Here is a 21573-nt window from a genome sequence, read left to right as displayed (position 1 = left end):
TTACAAGCGCCATCAGCGGCAAATAATAGTCCTAAATTGTAAAAAATTTGCCCCGAGAATTGGACTGCAGCAGACCAATTCACAGGGCATTACAATTTAGGGCTTTTTTTCACCACTCACGGCGCTTGTGAAGCTTTTGTATGTAAAATCTATATAAAAAAAATTTTTACAAGCGCCATCAGCGGCAAAAAAAAGCCCTAAATTGTAAAAAATTTGCCTTGTGAATTGAACTGCCGACAAGCTGGTATCGCTGTAGTAAATAGCTATTTAGGATTGCGTATATGCATAACTATAAGTATATAGACATACGAAGTACAAACAATATATTAATGTACATTTACTAATTTTTAAAATTATTATCTAATTAATTTTATACTAAATTTGATGCACCAAATAAACGCCAACTTGAATACAAAATCTTATGCTAAATTTTTAATAACTATATGGATTATTTTAGTCATTGTTAATAATAATTTGGTGGATCTGTCAAAAAAGAGAGGTTATGAACACAACAGCTGTTGACATTGAGATTATGTCGAATCTGACGAGTTGGTTAGCCACGCTAGCTATCCAGTCGGCTGGAATAACTAACCGATTGTCTTTTTAATATATCGGGCTTGATTATTAAATCAACTATCCTTTTTTAACTATCCAAACGCCTCGTGACTGCAGCTAAAAATTTTTTTCCGTGTTTGAGGTGCTTTCTTTAGGTGTTTTCTTTTGGGTGTTTATTTTTTTTCCTGTTTATTTTTGAGCATGCGTAGTTGAATGTGCAATCAGCAAAAAGTCAGTTTCCAACAGCGTAGTACATAGAGTGCATTCCTTTAATAAAAATTTTTTTTTCGCTCTGCAATTTCGCCCTGTAATACTGACACATGGCACATGACATTATTTTTTTAAGCTTCCAATTATTGGAAGAACTACCCAAATGACTGTTCAATTGTTATATCAAACTGAAATAAGTATACTTAAGTATAGAAAATAGACTTGTTGTACTTGCTTGTTATTGTCACATAGGTCGTACTAGACATTAGTAAAGTCTAGGATATTGCATAGAGAATTTTATCACTTTTGTCGTTGTTTCTGTTTCTAGCTATTTGTCGGTATTACAGAGCGAAATTGCAGCACCCGTATTCAGAGGATGTTCTCATTAGGGCTTTTTTTTTCCGATGGCGGCGCTTGTGAACTTTTTATATAGATTTTACATAGAAAAGCTTCACAAGCGCCACCATCGGAAAAAAAAAAACATCCTGAGAACTCTCGAATACGGCTGCAGGTAAATTTACATTCCTTTACAAAATTTTTTCGTTTTGCAATTTCGCCCTGTAATACCGGCCAAAATTTTATAGGAAAAAGCTGTTTCTTGTAGTGGCAGTACTGGCACATGACATTATTTTTTTTGGCTTCCAATTATTAGATGGATAACTGTTCAATGTTTATATCAAACTGAAATAAATAGAAAATTGACATGAGGTGTGTTCGTTCACTTTTCACACCGAGCGTATGCACGGAGCGTATGCAAGGAAGCGCTAGCGTTTTGCGGTCATTTGAAGAAACTGTAGTAACTAAAATTTACTATTTATTTATTGCTATTCGTTTTTTCCAGTTCTTTCGCTCTCTTTCATTATTATTAATTGGTAATTTGTTCTTGCGTCTGAGAAAAAATTATTAAATTAACAAAATAAACACAATGACTGAAAATAACGAATTTTTAGTAAATTTTAGTTACTAAAGTTTCTTCAAATGACCGCAAAACTCTAGCGCTTCCTTGCATACGCTCCGTGCATACGCTCGGTGTGAATAGTGAACGAACACACCTATGTTGTGATTGTTTGTTATTGTCACATAGCTCGTACCACACATTATCGTAAACTGTAAAGCCTGGAATATTGCATAGAGAAATTTATCACTTTTGTCGTTGTTTCTGTTTCTAGTTTTTAGTCGGTATTACAGGGTGAAATTGCAAAACGGAAAAAAAATTTTTATTAAAGGAATGCACCCATTGGTGGTTTTCTTTTGTGTATTTATTTTTTTCCTATTTATTTGCGAGGATGCGCAGTAAGGAAAAGGTCGGTTTGCAACAGCGTAGGACATGAGGGGCTGGATCAGCCATGTTTTAATTCTTATTTTTCAAGAATTATTTGTTTGACGCCACGGTTCTCTTCTCAAGTTTGAATGACATGCCCATTAAGGTAAAAAAATTGAATACACAAAAGAAAGCATCTTAAGGGAGTACCTCCATCGATTACAATTTTCCTAATTTTTGGATATATAAATCTTGAAATTCCCCTGCGTCTAATGATCTTAATTTTGTAATCATGAACAATCTAGTATTAGAGATAACCGAGTCTAAACAGGTGAACTTTTTACGTGGTTTAACATTGCAGGTATAGGATTTTTTTTTTATTTTTTTATATTTTTAGTACTAACAAAAAAACGGTTCTTACAAATTTGATAAAAAATGAATATGTCAAAATTAATATAATTTAGAAAATTTTGAAAAAAAAAATTAAATGTTTGAACTTTCTAGAATCAGAGATATTGTTAATTGAAGTTCGAAAAATTTATTAATATTTGACATGAACGTGAGGCTGAGTGGCAATGATGCGTACGGAAGCCCGGTCCGGCCATTCCAAAATATTATACATGGTGCAGGAAGCGGGGTAAGGGGCAGTAACTTTAAGGTGGGTTTACAAAAAAGCATCTTTAATATTTTCATGTAAACACAAAATATAACCTGATGTTATTGTTTATATGTATTAAATGTCACCTGTACATTTCTAATATTATTTTTTAAAATAGACAAAATTAATTGATTGAATAGATAAAAATGAATAAACTAAAATCTAGAGGTCACAGGAGCTTTAATATCAACAAAATTAAGTAAGATGTACAATATAAAATAATATAGGTACTCAATGTTTTTATTATAAATAAATAATGACTTGCTGATATTTTATTTACTTATTTTATGTTTTTTTTTCTCTTCAGAACAATCACGATAAAACCTTAGATATTTTTGCTAATTGATTATTATAAAAGAAGAAATTGGTAATATATTATTTCTAGTTGAACAAATGGTAATTGAATAATTTTTTTACATTCATAAAAAAACCCTATTATTTATGAAAACAATTTTTGTTTATTTTATTACAGTGTATGTTGTGGAGTTGGTATTTGGCTGATGATACATAGTTTGATATTATTGGAAAAGTTAATTTAGTCGTTGAAACAAATCATTTTAAAATTTCAGCATTTACAGTTGTTACTTTGTTGATAAGTTCATGGATAATAACTGGTCTCATAATCTAGAGGTCATAAAAATTAAGTAAGCAATATAAAAATAATATTCAAGTGTTTATCATAAATAAATAATAACTTGCTGGTATTTTATTTACTTGTTTTCATGTTGTTTTTTTTCTCTTCAGCACCCGTATTCAGAGGATGTTCTCATTAGGGCTTTTTTTTTCCGATGGCGGCGCTTGTGAACTTTTTATTTAGATTTTACATAGAAAAGCTTCACAAGCGCCACCATCGGAAAAAAAACGCCCTAATGAGAACATCCTCTGAATACGGGTGCTGAACAATCACGAGGAAATCTTAGTTATTTTTGCTGATTAATTATTAAAAGAAGAAACTGGTAGTACATTATTTCTAGTTAAAATAATGGTAATTAAATAATCATTTTACATTAATAGAAATAACGACATAATTCATCAAACCATTTTTTGTTTATTTTATTAATTAAAGTAACAACTCTGTAATGAAAAAAAAAACAAAAATAAATAAACGATACGTATTTATTTGAATTATATAATAAATAATAAAGTTATTATTTACTCTGTATGTTCTTGAAAAACAGATAAAGAATGTAATGTATCTAATACTTCTTTTGGTTCCTTCCACTCTTCACTTAATCTATTCAAATATCTTTTTTCTTTTTTTTTCAACTAGAAAAAAATTCAATAAACAATAAATAATTATTCATAAATAAAATCTATAAATATTCTTACCTCAATATAAAAAATTTCTTGGTGACGTTCTTTCCATGCTTCGAGTTCATCAATAATTTTGTAAGTCAACCTGTCATCAAGAATTGATGCTCTAAAATTATCTTCTACAAAAAAAAAAAAACCAAATAAATACTGTTTATTGTAATTATTTGATTATTTTATTTCTTTTGTTACCCCAAGTTTGTAGATCTGTCTGAATTAAAAACAATACGAATAAAATAAAAAAAAAATACAAATATGTATTTTCAATAAATTACCTCTTTATAATAAAACAATATCTCAACATCAAGAACACCCATACAAATTTTATCAGATGACAATACGAAATATAATTTACATTCAATGTCTTTCAATTTCAACTGACTGTCAATGGTAACTGGAATTTTTGAATGTGTTGTTGACATCTTCTCAGCTTTTGAATGATAAAATTTAATAAAACAAATAATACATTTAAATTTCATTTATATTTAACAATTAAACATTGTCAATTAAAAAAATTATCCAGACTATTCTGTCTGACTGATAATCCTGATTTTGATTTGAGACTATTTATGGTATTTTTAAACAATAACAATGATAAATATCTGGATTTGAACTACTTTTTTTACTACACTGGTGTACCAGGCTACATAATTATGTGAGCTTAATGTTATAAATTATTGAACAATTTATAAATTATATTAGATATTATTATTTACCAATTTCTTCTTTTAATAATCAATCAGCAAAAATATCCAAGGTTTCATCGTGATTGTTCTGGAGAAGAAAAAAAAACAGTAAATAAAATATCAGCAAGTCATTATTTATATATGATAAACATTGAATAATGAATATTATTTTATATTGCCCTACATAATTCTGTTGACCTCTAGATTTTTGTTTATTTATTTTAATTAATTTAATAAATAAATTTTATATATATTTTATTAAATAATAACAAGAATATGAGGTTAGTTGTACTGACGTATAAACAATACCAATACGTTATATTTTGTGTTTACATGAAAATATTTAAGATGCTTTTTTGTAAACCTGCCTTAAAGTTACTGCCCCTTACCCCGCTTCCTGCACCATGTATAATATTTTATAATGGCTGGACCGGGCTTCCGTAGATGCGTCAAGCGCATCTTTACAACTTATCATACATATATATCACACACATTCATACATACATCCTGCACCCGTATTCACGGGGCAAAATTGTTCTCATTAGGGCTTTTTTTTTCCGCTGATGGCGCTAAACAAAATTTTTTTTATATAGATTTCATATAGAAAAGCTTCACAAACGCCACCATCGGAAAAAAAACGCCCTAATGAGAACATCCTCTGAATACGGGTGCTGATCCTTAAATAAAAAAAGCATTGGTGTCATGGCGTCGCATTTTGCGTGCGCATCCAAATTTGAACTTGGCGCTTCATTTTTCAAACTTAGCGCCTCATTTTTGAATTTACTGGAATCTGATTGGGGTATTAGAAGGTCACGTGCATGTCGTATAAATTGATATAGGTGGCGCTAATTGCATATACATATGTATGTGTGTGTTGACATATGTGATTATAACAACATTTTATATCTGTCAAAAAATATTAATGTCCATAACCTTCAAATGATTTACCAATATTTAATTGAATTGTTATAAATAAAAAAGTAGCTAATGTGTTATAAATAAAAAAATAACGAAAAATTGAAAAAAAAAAACTGCATCCAAACACAAAAAAAAAGATAGATTCATTTTCAAATAGGGCGCATGCGAACCTGTAAGAATGAAATCAAGATTTGTACATAATTAACAATAATAACAAAGTATTGTTAATTAAAATTTTGAAGTAATCAGATTTTTTTATTCAATCATTATTGAAGTACGAAACCTGCATTCATTGGTTTAAATAAACTCACGACATTCTCTTCAAGAAAAAAAAATAATAATTCAACAATATTTATAAATAAATGTTAACAATTGTTCGAGGTGACATGCAATAATCGTTAATTAACAATTTTTTATATTATTTTCCACTGAAGTACGAATTCTGCTATTATCAGCCAACGTTTTTCTCTCCAAAGATAAAAAAAGAATTATTTAAAAAGATTATTCTATTATTTTGAGGTGTCATGTAATTGTTTAATAACAATTCCATGGTGCCTTAAAAAATAAATGTTATTGAATGATTTGTTTTTACTCTTAAAGAAAAAGTCATGGGTTAATTTATATTAATAATAACAGAATTTGTCCTACAATTGAAAAGAATAGAAAAAAATTATTTGACGAAAATTGATTATTAACAATTGCATGGCACCTCGGATAATAAATAATGATAGATAATTTTTTTCTTTATTCTTGAAAAAAAAGTCATGAGCCTATCTGAATCAATGAAAGCAGGATTCGTACTTTAATAGTATTTAAAAAAAAATAGTTTACTCGAGAATTTAAATTTACAATACTTTGTTAAATAATCAGAATATTTTGTACTAATTTGTACAAACATTGGATTTTTACCTCAAAAACAACGACAAAAATAAAATATTTGCTCTAAAATGTTCATATACAAACGCATGGGGTCTTTTTAATTGAATTCTTATCTAATTTAAAGAAAAGAGCAGAATAGCTATTTTGCACTCATAAAATCGGAATTCATACATCAATAATAATAACAAATTATTGTGAATTAAAATTTAGAGTAAGCTATTTCTTCTTACAATAAATAGCAGATGATGACAGACCATAGATGAAAAAAAATTGTTGAACGACAATTATTTATTAACAGTTGCATATTGCCTTCAATAAATTTTTGATGAGAAAGACGTGAGCTGAAAAATTTTAATTTACAATCTATGTTATTGTTATTGAGGTGTAACTTTTTATTTTATTGATACAAGTTGTAGCTTTTCCCTGGTGGAAATATTACTCCGGCATTACTCCTGCGCGGCTCAGTTCCGTCTCACTTACGGCTCACTTATGGCGCTAGCGACGTACGGTTGTTTGAAGAACTACAAAGGCACAAAATCTCAATACAGCAGTCCAATTCACAGGGCATTACAATTTAGGGCTTTTTTTCACCACTCACGGCGCTTGTGAAGCTTTTGTATGTAAAATCTATATAAAAAAAATTTTTACAAGCGCCATCAGCGGTAAAAAAAAGCCCTAAATTGTAAAAAATTTGCCCTCTGAATTGGACTGCTGGTGCCTATCTATATCATCCCTAAAATTTTTATTTTTATTTCTATTTCTTTCATTTACTATTTGCTCTTACCTGAATTATATTATCTATATTCATGTTGATTATATATTTATTAATTTACTGTAATAGATTATTATGATGACACTGTTTGCATAAAGTAAATAAACAATATTTATTGGGGCATTAATACAGTGATGATATAGATAAGCACCTGTATTGAGATTTTGTGCCTTTGCAGTTCTTCAAACAACCGTACGTCGCTAGCGCCATAAGTGAGCCGTAAGTGAGACGGAACTGGGGAGCGTTCCGTGGCTATCCAGTCCGTACGAACTTCAAAATGGCGAAGTTTGGAAATATTTTGATCCTTTGTTGTGGTAGATCTGATTTTTTTCATTTGAAAATATCTGATCAAATTTGACGTTAGCCAATTAATTCGACAGATTTAAAATAATTAAATAGAAACTCTGTCAACTTAAACCTGAAAAAAATACTAATACTTAATATTTTAAGTTATTATAAATCTCTGGCCTTCTCTTTGGCTATAGTGATGTATCATAGTAACTTTTAACATTATTAGAATTTTCATTTTTTTCGTCGCCATTTTGAAGTTCGTACGGACTGGATAGCCACGGAACGCACCCCTGAGCCGAGACGACCATCGAACACAGCTATTGGTACAGTATTAGGCAAAAACTTTGAACTACAATATAGACTTTTTGTTTCAATTATCACTACGCTGTGAACGAAACTTTCTATTTCGATTCTCGCGGAGGTACTCCTTTAAGGCATGTCCAACGCCGGTTTTAGAGTGTTGTGGAGGGGAGAATGTCCTATCTATTTTATATTACAAGAAATGCACTGCCAACCCCAAAAAAATAATTTTTTTTTTTTTAAATCAATCATAACACGTTATTTTTACCATATTTGACCTTATTTCACAATAAAAAAATGTTTATTATCTTATTTTATTTAAATTTATTTATCCAAAATATCATTTACTATAAATTAAAAATTATGTTGAAATTTAATGTTGGCCAACTTGAATATAGAGTGAGACTGGCAGAAGAGATCACGGCAATTACGTGTCTGTGTGACCACACATGCAAACTTCTTCTGTCAGTTTTACTCTATGTTCAAACTATGCCGACAATAATATGTCAAAATTCCTAATTTTCGCGTCTATTTTTATTTATTAAAAAAAACCCACCGACAAAACTTTTTTCATATACGGCTCAAAATTTTCGTCTTTTTTCATTTTATAATATATCAGTTTTTCGAAATAGTCTCTGTATTTTTTCATATAGTTTCTAACCAGGTTTGTGTGAAGTGTACTCGGCTGGCCATAAGAGCCTATGTATAACCTCCTTCGAAAATGTCAACTTTATTAATTAATTTAAGAAAAACCACCGACAAAAAAATTATAAAAAAATTAGAGATTGTGTATTATTACATAAATAATCTACTGTCGAAATTTCAAAAACTTCTCTGTATTTTCGTTCCGCGTTGGACATGCCTTAAGAAGAACCGGATTAGTGATGTTTGAATTCTTATTTTTTAAGAATTATTTATTTGACGCCACTGTTCTCTCCTGATGTTTGCATAATATGCGCATTAAAGTAAAAAAAAAAATACCCAAAAATAAGCACCTAGTTTAACAAATTAAAATTTTACATGTCTGCACCCGTATTCACAGGGCAAATTTTATACAATTTAGGGCTTTTTTTTGCCACTGATGGCGCTTATAAAATTTTTTTTATATAGATTTTACATATAAAACAATATAAAAGCTCCACAAGCGCCACCGCTGGATAAAAAAAGCCCTAAATTGTAATGCCCTGTGAATACGGGTGCGGTGGTATACCAGCAAAAATAAGTATAGTTCATCATGGAAAATTGAATATTTTTGTAGTGTTAGCACTGCAGTCCAGTTCACAGGGCATTAAAATTTAGGTATTTTCTCCGAATTTCTACGCGTCTGAGACTTCCAGAGATATTTTTCTGGAGTTTTTCAAATTATTTTTCAGATTTTTCCCGGTTATTTTAAAAAAAAATTCCCTATTTATTTCCTATGCAACCTCTTATTTTTCGTTTTTTCATTCATTTTTCCATTTTTTTTCCGTTGGTTTTTTTAAGTGAAGATTCCGAAAAAATATCAGTGTTATACACTTTTTTTTTGGTGGCAGCCTTGACTTTACGTTATTTGCCATTTTTATAATCACAATAATAATTTATTCGTTTCATGGAGGTGAATATATAATAATATAATATAATATATAATTCACCTCCATGATTCGTTTATACTTATTTCTGATATGAAGAAAAATAACCGACTGATATTATTCTTATTTGTTTACTGAAAAAACATCAAGTATCAACTGACACTTATCTAGGAAAGTAAATAGGGATTTTTGAAATTTTTTTAAATTCAATCTTAATTGCCGCCATTTTGGAGATCACGAACCAACTGAGGTTTTGGAACTTATCCTGGAGTACGTTCCAAAACCTTCGTTCAGTTCGGTATATCAAGAAGGCGGATTTCAGTGTTTTTTTGCCATTTTTTTTATCGCAATAATAAGTTAATCACTTATACTTATTATTGATAAGAATAAAAAAGAGCTAACTAATATTATTCTCCCATGTATATTATTTATTTAATAAATAGAAAATGTCCGAGGAAAAGCAGTAGCTAAGGAAAGGATGGAGCTAAGAAATTACTGTTGCCAAAAAATTATGTTTCAAGCAACATTAATTCCTTAAAACTGGTTTTCCTTGATATTATATATATTTATATAACAAATAAATTACATGTACCAATATATATCGAGCAATAAGAACTAATTGTCGAGTCGACAGTCAATAAGAATGTTCAAAATGGCGTCAGAGGTATCTTTAGTGATGTGCAAATACCGGTATTTTATTTTTGATACCAAATACGGTACAAAATACGGTATTGATACGGTAATTTACCATTCAATACCGTATCAATAATCTGTATGTAAAAATACGGTATCAGTGAAATTTTCGATACCAATACCGTATTTACAACTATAGAGATGTTACTCATGGTATTGAAAAATAAAAAATATATGAACATAACTTGATTTTATTGTATAAATAAAATTAAATACATACGAAGTTATAGATGATAAATAAATTCAATAAATAAATTCAGTAAATAAATTATATAGCAAAATTAAAATATAAAAAAAAAAAAATATTTGTCCTTAAAAAAATAAGGTTTTTTTAAATAAAAAAAGTTAGTATTATTGGAAGAAGTATTTATATTAATAAATTTTCATTACACTTAAATAGTTTCTTTGTTATTATATCGACTTTAAAAATAATAATGTCAATGTGGAATGTGCAATATAATAAAAACAGCTGAGCAATTGACATTTGACAATAAAACAAAATATCAAATATGGCCGCTATTAATGACCAGTGCCACGGTTGATAATCTAGAAATTACTTATATGAAAGAAAAAAAAAAAAAAAAAAAATTTTTTTTTTGCTGGTACCAAAAACAGAAAATACCGTATTTTCACCTATATAGTTGTAAAAATACCGTATCGAAAATTTTACTCGTATTTTACGGTATTTACATGGAAAAATCGGTAAAAGGCATATTGGTATGGTATTTCAATTTGATACCAAATACCGTATTTTACCGTATTTAATACCGGTAAAATACCAAATACCGTATCAGTCGACATCACTAGGTATCTTACAGTTTCTTACAGTATCTTACAGTATCTTACTGTAAGTGTATGAAACCTCAAAAATCGACCATTTACCCATCACTGTCTCTTGGACTTTGAGCTTCTCTATCATGCCATTTTGGCACTGATTGTCCTCAGCCGTACATGCGCTTAACATTCTCAATAAATATTGTTATTGCGCAAGCTCGTCTGGAATAGCGTTCTTTCTTTTTTTTTCTTTCTGTGATATTATATATACATATATATTGTGATATTATATTTTATAATAAAATTTATATAGAAGTATAAAGAATAGCGCGGAGCGAACTCCGTAAGTAAAAATAATGTATAAAATGGCTCGGAATTATTTTAAAATACCAAAAGTAAGAAATAACATTGTTGAACCAACAACTACAAAAAAGAATTCTGACGTATTGTTTTTGTTTATTTATGTTTATTATTGATAACTAATAAATAAAGTAATCATTTTTATTATTTATTATTTTTACAAAATAATAAATAAAATTAATAAGATTCATAATAAAAAAATTAATAATAAATTATTAAACAACATAAAATTGATTAGTTATTACTCTTTAGATTATCAATGTAAACAATCTTGCCTAATGAAGATAAAATAAGTACATAGTTTTTTTTTTATACATATATTCATAATAATATAATAATAATAAAATAATGAAATTTGTCAAAGAAATTAATGCATATAATTTTAATGATAATTACTATGAGTTTAGGTATAGCTACTAAAATAGTATTCATTTATTGACATATATATAAAAATAAACTTTAAAAATGTTTTAAACTATAACAATATCCAACTAATTTATTATATTAAGGTAACTTACAATTATCTGTAAAATAACAAACTAAAACAAATAATGATTAACTTATAGTTCAAAATTTGTTTTAAATCACTTTATTTTTGTTATTATTTGATAGATGTTAAATTATTAATATTTGAGTAATATTTTCAAAGCACTTATGATTGAAATATAGAAAAAAATAAATTCAAAAACCAAGAACATGTTTATCAGTATTTATTCACAATATTATTTTTTTTTTAAATTAATTTCAAGATTTCTTTTTTGATATAAATTCAATTGATAAATATTTTATTATTGTCATGATCAATTGATTTTTAATTTTTTTTATAATCATGTATTTTCGCGCATACTTTTCCGGAAAATTGTAATTTTTTCCTTTAATCTATTCAATATAATTGTTAAAAGTTATTAATATATTGTTTAATAAAAAACATTAACTTCACACATTGTATGATAAACATAAACATTCACCTACATGTAAAGATACCGTTCATATATTATCACACGTATAACTACCACAATAAAATTGGTATGCAGCAAGTATCTAGAAAATAGAACTAATTCACCTTGTTGGTTTTTGTAGCGTTTTTTTGGCTCATATATTTTGAATAAATTTTGTTATATATTTTCATATAGAAGTATAAAAGTATGGCGCGAGTTTGCTGTATTAAAACTACCGGCAAAACCAAAACAAGAGGGCATCGAGCGCTTTTTCAAATACCAAAAGTAAGTAAATCCAACATTGTTGAACCAACACTTTTATAAAAAAGAATTCTTAACGTATTCTGATTTTTTATTTATTTATGTTTTGCAAGTTTCTAAAATCATTGAATTGAACTTACTCATAATCATTGAATTTTTATACTCAGGTACTCTTGTCATCGATGAAATGAAAGTTAGTGCAGGATTTTCATTCAATAGAAGTTGACTTAAATTTACTGGTTTAGTTGATCTGGGGGAGTATATTCCTAAACATCAAGCGAGTGAGCAAGGTGATCATGCACTAGTGGAGTTTTTTCAAGCAAAGGATGTGCAAGTGGTACAGTTCTACAACATTTAGCGTTAGAATGCACTATTTTACTTGAACAATCAGGCTTCTACGTTGATAACATCACAACTGATGGTGCTACTCAGAACCGAAAAATGTGGAAAGATTTTGGCTTGAAAGATGATGATAACAGTTGTGCCCATCCATGTAGAAATATTGATTTTAATGATGGCTCATCCACTAGGAGTCATGAACGTTTATACTTTTGTTCAGACTATTCACACTTACATAAGCTTGTAAAAGGGCTTCATGTAAATCACTTATCTTTTTCTTCTTTTCTTGATTCATCGTTCATTTGTTGGTATTTTTTGCTTATTACTTGAGCTCGTTAAATAGTATAAATATTAAGTATTGCTTTCGTGAGAGATTCTTGGTGATGAGAACATCCTACAAAAGAGGTTTCTTTATTGAGAATGTTATCAGCTATTTTTAAAAAGCTATAAGCTATCTTTAAAAGCCCTTTCAAGGGCACTAATGAGGTTGTAAAGTGTTGTTGATGGATACTTTAAATAGTCATGGGACAATTGATCAATTAGTTTATCTTTTTCCAAGTCACCGCGCTTTTTTGTCACAGACATGACGCAGTCTGGACAAGAAGTAATTTTTTTGCAATTCAGAAATTTTTTATTCGATAAAGAAGAAGTATGGGTGAGAACACACATATATATTATTCATTTCTTACTAATGAATTTAATCATATCAAGTCTTTAAAATTTATAATATTTTTATATCTGTCACAGACTCCTGATGGTGTAATAAGAAAAAAACACTGGGAAGCAGTCATAAAATTAGACAGTGGGAAGACAAATATAGGGCTGGAGATAGCTTATAAATTAACACCAGATCACCTTAATCCGAAGTACTGGCAAAAAATGAATGTTGGAATGGCATTTAAGGTTTATAAAATTTCAACTTATTTTTCAATAAATACACCAAATTCTTTTTTTTTACAACTGGTTTTCATTTGCAATGTACAGGTATTTTCTGAAAGAGTCGTTGCTTCAATGAAAATACACAAAAATAGCTGTCCTGAGTTGCATAACTGTGAGTCTACTATCAAGTTTATCGAACGTATTCAAAATGCAAGAACTGCAATGCCCTCACGTTCAATCAAGAACTCTTTACAATATGGCAATGAGCATTACTATGAAGGTAAATTTATTTATCATTTTATGAACATTAATTTACAATGTTGTTGATTTCTTTTCACAGGTCATCGTTGATTTTCGATTGTACTTGCAAAACTGGAACAATGTAGCTAAAGAAAAAGAGTACCGTTTTATATCAAACAGTACATACACTGGATTTTTAGTTACGCTTCAAACAACTATTGATGTCATGGATTTTTTAAGTGAGAAATGTGGATATTCATATCTTATGACTGCTCGCCTAAACCAAGATGCTTTGGAGGTAATATTTTATAATATACATAACTAATCTATATGTTAGACAATAACTTTAATATACATTTAATTCCTGTTGTTAAACTTACTGAAATATATATTAATTTTTTTTTTGTGGTTCCAGGCTTTCTTTGGCATGATTCGATCAGTTTATGGATCAAGTGATCGCCCAGGCTCCTTGCTTTTCATACAAGTGTACCGACTGTTAAGCTTCTACTCACTTATAAAACCTCCAAAAAAGATCGAACGTAGAAAGAATCGGTATATTTGAAATTTTATTTAATTCAGATCATCTTGATGAAGATGAAAATCAATTGCAATGGTCGAACATACTGAATAAAATAATAGAAAAAGAGAACAACCAACCCAAGCAGTGTGATGGCAAAGACGACCTCATGGTCATCCTTACAACATGGATACTTCAGAAGAATATGTGGTTGAATACATGGCTGATTTTATAGCATATAAATGCAAAAAAATTATTTCTTGTCCAGACTGCGTCATGTCTGTGACAAAAAAGCGCGGTGACTTGGAAAAAGATAAACTAATTGATCAATTGTCCCATGACTATTTAAAGTATCCATCAACAACACTTTACAACCTCATTAGTGCCCTTGAAAGGGCTTTTAAAGATAGCTTATAGCTTTTTAAAAATAGCTGATAACATTCTCAATAAAGAAACCTCTTTTGTAGGATGTTCTCATCACCAAGAATCTCTCACGAAAGCAATACTTAATATTTATACTATTTAACGAGCTCAAGTAATAAGCAAAAAATACCAACAAATGAACGATGAATCAAGAAAAGAAGAAAAAGATAAGTGATTTACATGAAGCCCTTTTACAAGCTTATGTAAGTGTGAATAGTCTGAACAAAAGTATAAACGTTCATGACTCCTAGTGGATGAGCCATCATTAAAATCAATATTTCTACATGGATGGGCACAACTGTTATCATCATCTTTCAAGCCAAAATCTTTCCACATTTTTCGGTTCTGAGTAGCACCATCAGTTGTGATGTTATCAACGTAGAAGCCTGATTGTTCAAGTAAAATAGTGCATTCTAACGCTAAATGTTGTAGAACTGTACCACTTGCACATCCTTTGCTTGAAAAAACTCCACTAGTGCATGATCACCTTGCTCACTCGCTTGATGTTTAGGAATATACTCCCCCAGATCAACTAAACCAGTAAATTTAAGTCAATTTCTATTGAATGAAAATCCTGCACTAACTTTCATTTCATCGATGACAAGAGTACCGGAGTATGCACACGAAAATTCAGGGCTATATTAAAAAATAGTATGAGTTGTTTTTTTTTCAATTTCAAAATATATTAAATTACCACGTCGATAAAATGGCTGCATTTCCAATGCTTCTGCTTTCATGAGCTTGAATATTTCATCTTGAAACCCATATGATGGTTTCATTTTATTCATAAATTTATTAAGAGTGGCAATTTTTGGGACTTGCGAAATATGATGCTCTCTAATATGTTCGTATGTTCGTCGACTTTTAATTCGTAGTAAAATCGCGAGAAGATTTGGCAGCATCGAAGCACGCTTTAACTGCTTCTCGCTGGCTACTATGGAGCTTTGATAAAGCATTTTAAATAACTTCTTCTGAGGTTGAAGCCCATTTCAGTTGGAGTTGTTTCAAATTGTCTTGTACCTCTTTTATCTGTAAACAATTTAATTTTGAGTAATAAACTTATATGAAATTTAACAAATCAATTTACCTTTTATTTTTTAAATAAATTCAAAAAAATTGAAAAGAATATTATAAAAAATACTTACTGTATCATGAAATTAAAAAAAAAAAAATTTTTTTAACTGTAATTTAAATAGTTGCAATCATTGAAAATACTTGGAATAACTGCAACTTCCTTGCAATCTTGGAATTAAAAATTCAATAATGCAATCACGAACTTCACGGAATCTATGATTAGAAAAAATTTTTTGTATTAGCTTTTGTCTAATCTTCAGGTGAGTTTATAATAAATATAGTGATGGAGATGGAATGGTGTTTGAAGAAAATGTTTATAAAAAAATAAAATCTTACTTTTGATAAAAAAAAAATTTATAGTATTTCAAATACCTTCATAATTATAAATAATTATAAATACTTTAAAATAATATATAACCATTAGTATATAAAATAACATATTTGAATTAATAAATAAAGAAATTACATTTATAATTTTTTTTTTTACTTGCTGTAGTTATTGGTTTTATCAATGATTGCAAGATTGAAAAATCACGTGAAATAACTTGTGATCACTTGCAATAGGTGAGTTTATTCATTGCAATCATTAAATATTTAAATAAATTTCAATAATACTTGCAATCACCTGAAATAATGACTTGTGATATTGCCATCATTGAACCACTAAATTATCTGGTGAATAACCCTTTGTTTTTTTTTCAGGAAAACAAAAATAATCACCTCGAACGTAGTAAATGCAGTGTCATTTTCACGACGTGGATCTAAATTCTTTTACAATTTCCATAAGCAAAAAAGCGTTCACTGAAAGCTTACCAGATAATCAAATCAACAAATAATCATGCTTATTTGTAACACTAAAAATATTTAATAATTTATTAATAATATTTAATAATATATTAATAATATTTAATAATTATTCGATTTATTATTGAATCATAATATTTACACATATATATACATATATAATTTAAGTACATTTTTTATTTTTTTTAATCAATAAATATGTATTTGTCAATTTTTCATTCATCTGTTTATTTGGTATTTATATCTAGTTGTAAAATAAAAAATAAAGAACAATGTGAGAGCGAGAGTTAGAAAAACGACGACCAATAAAATCCGGTAGACTGATGACAGTAGTTTTTTATATTATAGGAAAAAATTGTGAATATCTTTTAAACGACGGAGAAGAAATACTTAAATAATTAATTTTTGAAAATTAATTTCATAATTTAAAGAAGTACAAATCTATATAGGATAGATTTCCAAAATTTGAATTTGTGATTTAGGAGATACAATTAAGCTTAAGCTTAAGGAGGTTATACACAAATTCATTGCGGGTGTTGCGGGGAGCTTCTGACGTCACAGTCTCAAGTGAAACTTGGCTACACTGTAAAATAATAAAGTGTAAAGCGCCTGCGCCCCGTATACAATATATGGGATTGCGGGTATGTGTGTGTGTTTGAACATGCCATACGTTGCCACATCTAATTTTTGTAAAGTTTATAATTAATTTCTCATTAATTAACCGATCAACATATGAAAATTTTTCGCGCAATTAATAAAACTCGGTTTCTAGTATATGTGTGATTTTTTTCAAGACTTTTTCATCATTTTTTCTATCCGAAAAAAATGGTTGAAATCTCCATAAGAGCCAATGTTAAATATTATTTTCAATAATTAATTACAAAAAATTTAACCGATCAACATAAGAAAATAATTATACCGTTGTATTCAGAATGAAAAGATCTACTTGTATACAAAATTTCAGAACATTCTCATTATATTTTTTAAAAAAAGAGTAATTTGTGTATAACCTCCTTAAGCTTAAAGGTTCCTATATATATATATAGTATACCTATACTCTTTATGCTTGAACCGAAAAGTATGAAACTAATTTTTTAAATAGATCATTATTATATTAAAAAAAAAAAAAAGTATCAAAATTAAATTACGGGATAATTTACTCATCAATAACCTCATATGTCTATAACAAAAATTCTATAGATAAAATATGTATATTCAAACGAATTGGTATACTACACGTAAAAATATATTATACATATATTAAAAAAATTTTTTTTTGTGTTTGCTATTTCAATTTTTTAATCGAGTCAAATTTTAATCTTCTGGGACCGAGATTTGAATTTGATTATTTAATTAAGTAGAAACTTGTCTCATAAGGATAATAATAAAATAACATTATTTTTTTATTGAATATTCATTTATTTCAATACTAAGTCTAATCCTTTAAGTTTAACATTTGTTCAATTAATATTCCAATAAAATAACTACTACTCACCGGACTCAATTTTCAATATTAAACAAAAAAAAATCGTGAATATTATTTTTCAATTGTATATCATTGTATATGTAATATATAATGGTTTTCAAGTTTTTTCGATTTGCCGTAAGTCGAAATTAATTTCTTGTCTCACTCCAAAGCTAGTAAATCAAATGCGCGCTCTCATTTTCTCACTGTTGATATTATTTCCCTTTCTTCTTTTTCTTTCTCTCTCTCTCTCTCTCTCTTTCAATATGTGGTCTTTTGTTGCTGGTTATATCGAACACATGCATATAAAATGCACATGTAATATATTACATGTATATAGATATATATATTTCAATCGTGAACAAGTAACTGAGATGAGCCGAACTAAGCCGAATGTATCCAATGTTCGGTTCGCACCGGCCGAGCCCGGAGGACAATCGTGTATAAACATCACGTATGCCTGTGTTGCTAAGCGCTCCAGTGGGGTTGTCAAAATCAGCAGGCAATACTGCGGTATGAAGAGTGAAGGGTACGAGCACGAGTATATAAATACATCGCTAGTACCGGCACCCATCAGTTTACAACAAAGTATAAAGAGATGTCCATGTTAAATTTTTGATCGATCTCGACGCTGATGAAACAACAAATATAGTTTCATACAGTTTTATTAATTTTCATTAGTTTACCAATTAATAAAAAGTAGTTTCAAATTTACAATTAAACTTGATATTATTCATAAATAAATATATAAAAAAAGTAGTGCCTTTTGTGATAAAGAAAAATAAAATAAAAAATTTCTTTTGTTATAAATTTGTCATCAATAAATTGTTACAATGGAAGTGTTACCATGTCCAGTAAATGTAAATTTTAATAATAATAGAGGTAAGTTTATCTTATTATTTTAAAAAATTTACAGATAAATTATGATATATAATTAAATAATAATAGTCAAGTTCACTTAAGAACAGTTAATTTTGACGTTGTCAGGGTCGCATGGAGACAAAGAAACTCAGCTGACTGAAGTATGGCCGGGTTCTCCCGGCTCATCAGCTGATATATATATTTTTTTCATTACGTTATACGAATAATAATATCATATTTTATTTATTTTTTAATACTGAATAATCAACAATTAATATTAATTCGTAATTGAAAAAAAAAAATTATCTAATTAATTAGCAAAAACGAATTTAACTGATTTTATTTCATCTGTCATTCAACTAACAAAGGATTTATTTTTGTAGATCATCAAACTGAGCCTTTGACATTTTTAAATAAATATAGTTATTTTTATTTTTATTAATATAGTTAGTTATAAAAGTTAGATATTATAAAATAAAAATTTAAACAAATTTGAGCAATATATACCTCCCTTCCCTTTTGTCTCTAAACTGCTCTAAACCAGCTCTTTTCTCATGTTTTCTCACCACACATATAGCCGGTTCAATACATGTTCGTGCCTGTCTGTACGTCAAACAACGCGTTGAAACTCGCTCAAGTAGTTACATCAATCACATTTTCGCTACATGTTTTTGTCTGTCACGTATATACTCCCCGTTGATTTTTCTAAACTTTGAAATGTTTAAAACAGGCCTAGAAAAAATAAATAAGAAAAAAACTTAATTACTACAATGATTAATAGCATTATTATTAGTATTATTATTAAAATTATTTGTTTATTTATTTATTAAAATTATTCTCAGCTGGATACGTGACTGACGAATTGGACGGTGCATGTCAAGCACTAACAAAAAGGTTGGAGGTCGAGTTAAGGGCAGCCAAGCATGCTCAGCTGACTTGCGGTGAAGTATTATTACCGGCTGATCTCTTGCCGAGAATCGCCAAAGATGTTCTTGCAATGGCAGAAAATGAGCCATGTGGTCTCAGGTATTTAGAATATATATTTATTTTTTTTATATATATTCAAAAATTTAATATTTTAATAATTCAATTTTATTAATATAGGGGTTGTACGCTGTTTATAAATTTTGAGACTGATAGTATTTGTCGAAGGCTTACAAGAATACAGTGTGATCCAAATACTGTTTCAACATTCGAATTATATCTTACACTTAAACAAGATCATACGTCGTGGCACATACTTTTACCACAGTTTTTAAAGTAAGTACAAATATTTTTTTTTTTTTTGTATAAAATAATTTGTGTGCAAGACATAATTTTAATATTGAATTTTGTTTTTTTCTTTTTTATAGAAATCTTACCCGTGGTGGTACAGTTATGATTAGCCGATTTTTCACACTCGAAAAAAAGAAACTGTTCAGATCGTATCAATAAATAAGCACCAAAATGAATTCTCTTACGGTGATGATAGTTAGACTCAATAATACAAATTATTTACGATGACAATCGTACGAGAATTTTAAAATTCAACAAAGAATCTACAGACATATGACGTAGTAAGTGTATGGTACAATTCATTTTTCCATTCTTTTTTTTTTTTTTTTCGCATTGTATTAATAGTTGATAATACAAATTATCAAAGAGTTTATCAACTAAATCCTGCTGATGTTAATTATTAAGTGAAAAAAGCTAATATATTTCGGCGTGCCTGTTTTTTATAGAATGGAAAAAAGTTTATTGTGATAGCAACTTAACAAATATATTATAAACAAATTTTATATATCATAGATGGTAATAATTAGTTTGTAATTAGCCCTTTGACCAGGGGATTATATATATATACATTATTCATAAACGTATATAATTTATGATTTATTATTGTTATTGAAGTTGAGTCCGAAAAGAAAAAAAAAATTCGTGATATGTAGTCTTATGTTTTGTACAAATAACATAAAAAGAAAAGACAATGCTTTGCAAGATATGTTCAATATATGAAAAGATGAGAAATTAGTTTTCAAAATTTTCTGGATATTCAAACTTATTAAAAAAGTTTCAATTTCAATGCCTACACTAAATGTGAAAATCGAACAATTTATAGGCAGCTAAAAAACTTTATATTGGCTATACTACACTTTTCGTTTTTACTTCACAGTTCATTTTTTTTTTATATCTAAATAATTAATTTAATTTTCATTTTTGTACTTAAGTACTTGTCTTTTGGAATTAATATTATTTTATTTTGATGTCGATTTTATTAAATAAATTCGCCATAATATGTCGAACGAATATTGATAAATGTTTAACTTCACGAAAATAATATAAAGACTCATTTTTTTCCATTCTATTTTACGCCTATATAAAACAAAATTGAATAGAATAAAAAGGTCAAAAAAAACTTTTTTTTCTCCAAGTTATTATATTGTAACAAGTTTAATGATGAATAAACTTGTTAGTGTTTTTGTGATATTTAAAGAAAGATAAATTAACAATGAATCATATGTTAAAATTATTTATAAGCAAGTGTGATTATTACTAT

General features: G+C 28.3%; 1 protein-coding gene and 5 long non-coding RNA genes across 6 annotated transcripts; 4 read left to right on the top strand and 2 right to left on the bottom strand.

The window, feature by feature from the left end:
* Window positions 1–2556: 2556 nt before the first annotated feature.
* On the top strand, window positions 2557–3399 carry LOC122857519. The gene is made up of 3 exons (XR_006374208.1): window positions 2557–2911; window positions 2992–3080; window positions 3157–3399. It is a non-coding gene; the product is annotated as an uncharacterized LOC122857519 (long non-coding RNA).
* A 451-nt stretch (window positions 3400–3850) lies between these two features.
* Window positions 3851–4208, bottom strand: LOC122857521. The gene is made up of 3 exons (XR_006374210.1): window positions 4188–4208; window positions 4014–4117; window positions 3851–3950 (listed from the first exon to the last, which is right to left on the bottom strand). It is a non-coding gene; the product is annotated as an uncharacterized LOC122857521 (long non-coding RNA).
* A 26-nt stretch (window positions 4209–4234) lies between these two features.
* Window positions 4235–4983, bottom strand: LOC122857520. The gene is made up of 3 exons (XR_006374209.1): window positions 4866–4983; window positions 4712–4769; window positions 4235–4425 (listed from the first exon to the last, which is right to left on the bottom strand). It is a non-coding gene; the product is annotated as an uncharacterized LOC122857520 (long non-coding RNA).
* A 7362-nt stretch (window positions 4984–12345) lies between these two features.
* On the top strand, window positions 12346–15942 carry LOC122857516. Its single transcript, XR_006374204.1, has 6 exons — window positions 12346–12459; window positions 12603–13429; window positions 13522–13677; window positions 13759–13933; window positions 13994–14191; window positions 14309–15942. It is a non-coding gene; the product is annotated as an uncharacterized LOC122857516 (long non-coding RNA).
* Window positions 15943–15980: 38 nt separating this feature from the next.
* Window positions 15981–16748, top strand: LOC122857522. Its single transcript, XR_006374211.1, has 3 exons — window positions 15981–16167; window positions 16404–16471; window positions 16610–16748. It is a non-coding gene; the product is annotated as an uncharacterized LOC122857522 (long non-coding RNA).
* A 1574-nt stretch (window positions 16749–18322) lies between these two features.
* On the top strand, window positions 18323–20740 carry LOC122857512 (protein charybde-like). Its single transcript, XM_044159724.1, has 4 exons — window positions 18323–19058; window positions 19880–20063; window positions 20142–20297; window positions 20390–20740. Exons 1-4 carry the CDS (start codon window positions 19010–19012, stop codon window positions 20469–20471), a joined length of 471 nt encoding a protein of 156 aa, XP_044015659.1. The 5' UTR covers window positions 18323–19009; the 3' UTR covers window positions 20472–20740.
* The last annotated feature ends 833 nt before the right edge of the window (window positions 20741–21573 follow it).

Source organism: Aphidius gifuensis, linkage group LG5 (genome assembly GCF_014905175.1).
Source record: "Aphidius gifuensis isolate YNYX2018 linkage group LG5, ASM1490517v1, whole genome shotgun sequence".
Taxonomy (NCBI): Eukaryota; Metazoa; Arthropoda; class Insecta; order Hymenoptera; family Braconidae; genus Aphidius; species Aphidius gifuensis.
This window is presented reverse-complemented; position numbering and strand designations above follow the sequence as displayed.

Coding starts and splice junctions, on each gene's coding strand:
- LOC122857512 (XM_044159724.1), top strand. CDS start 19,010: ATGGAAGTGTTACCATGTCCAGTAAATGTAAATTTTAATAATAATAGA. Junction 19,059..19,879: donor AAATTTTAATAATAATAGAG/GTAAGTTTATCT, acceptor AATTATTCTCAG/CTGGATACGTGACTGACGAA. Junction 20,298..20,389: donor CTTTTACCACAGTTTTTAAA/GTAAGTACAAAT, acceptor TCTTTTTTATAG/AAATCTTACCCGTGGTGGTA.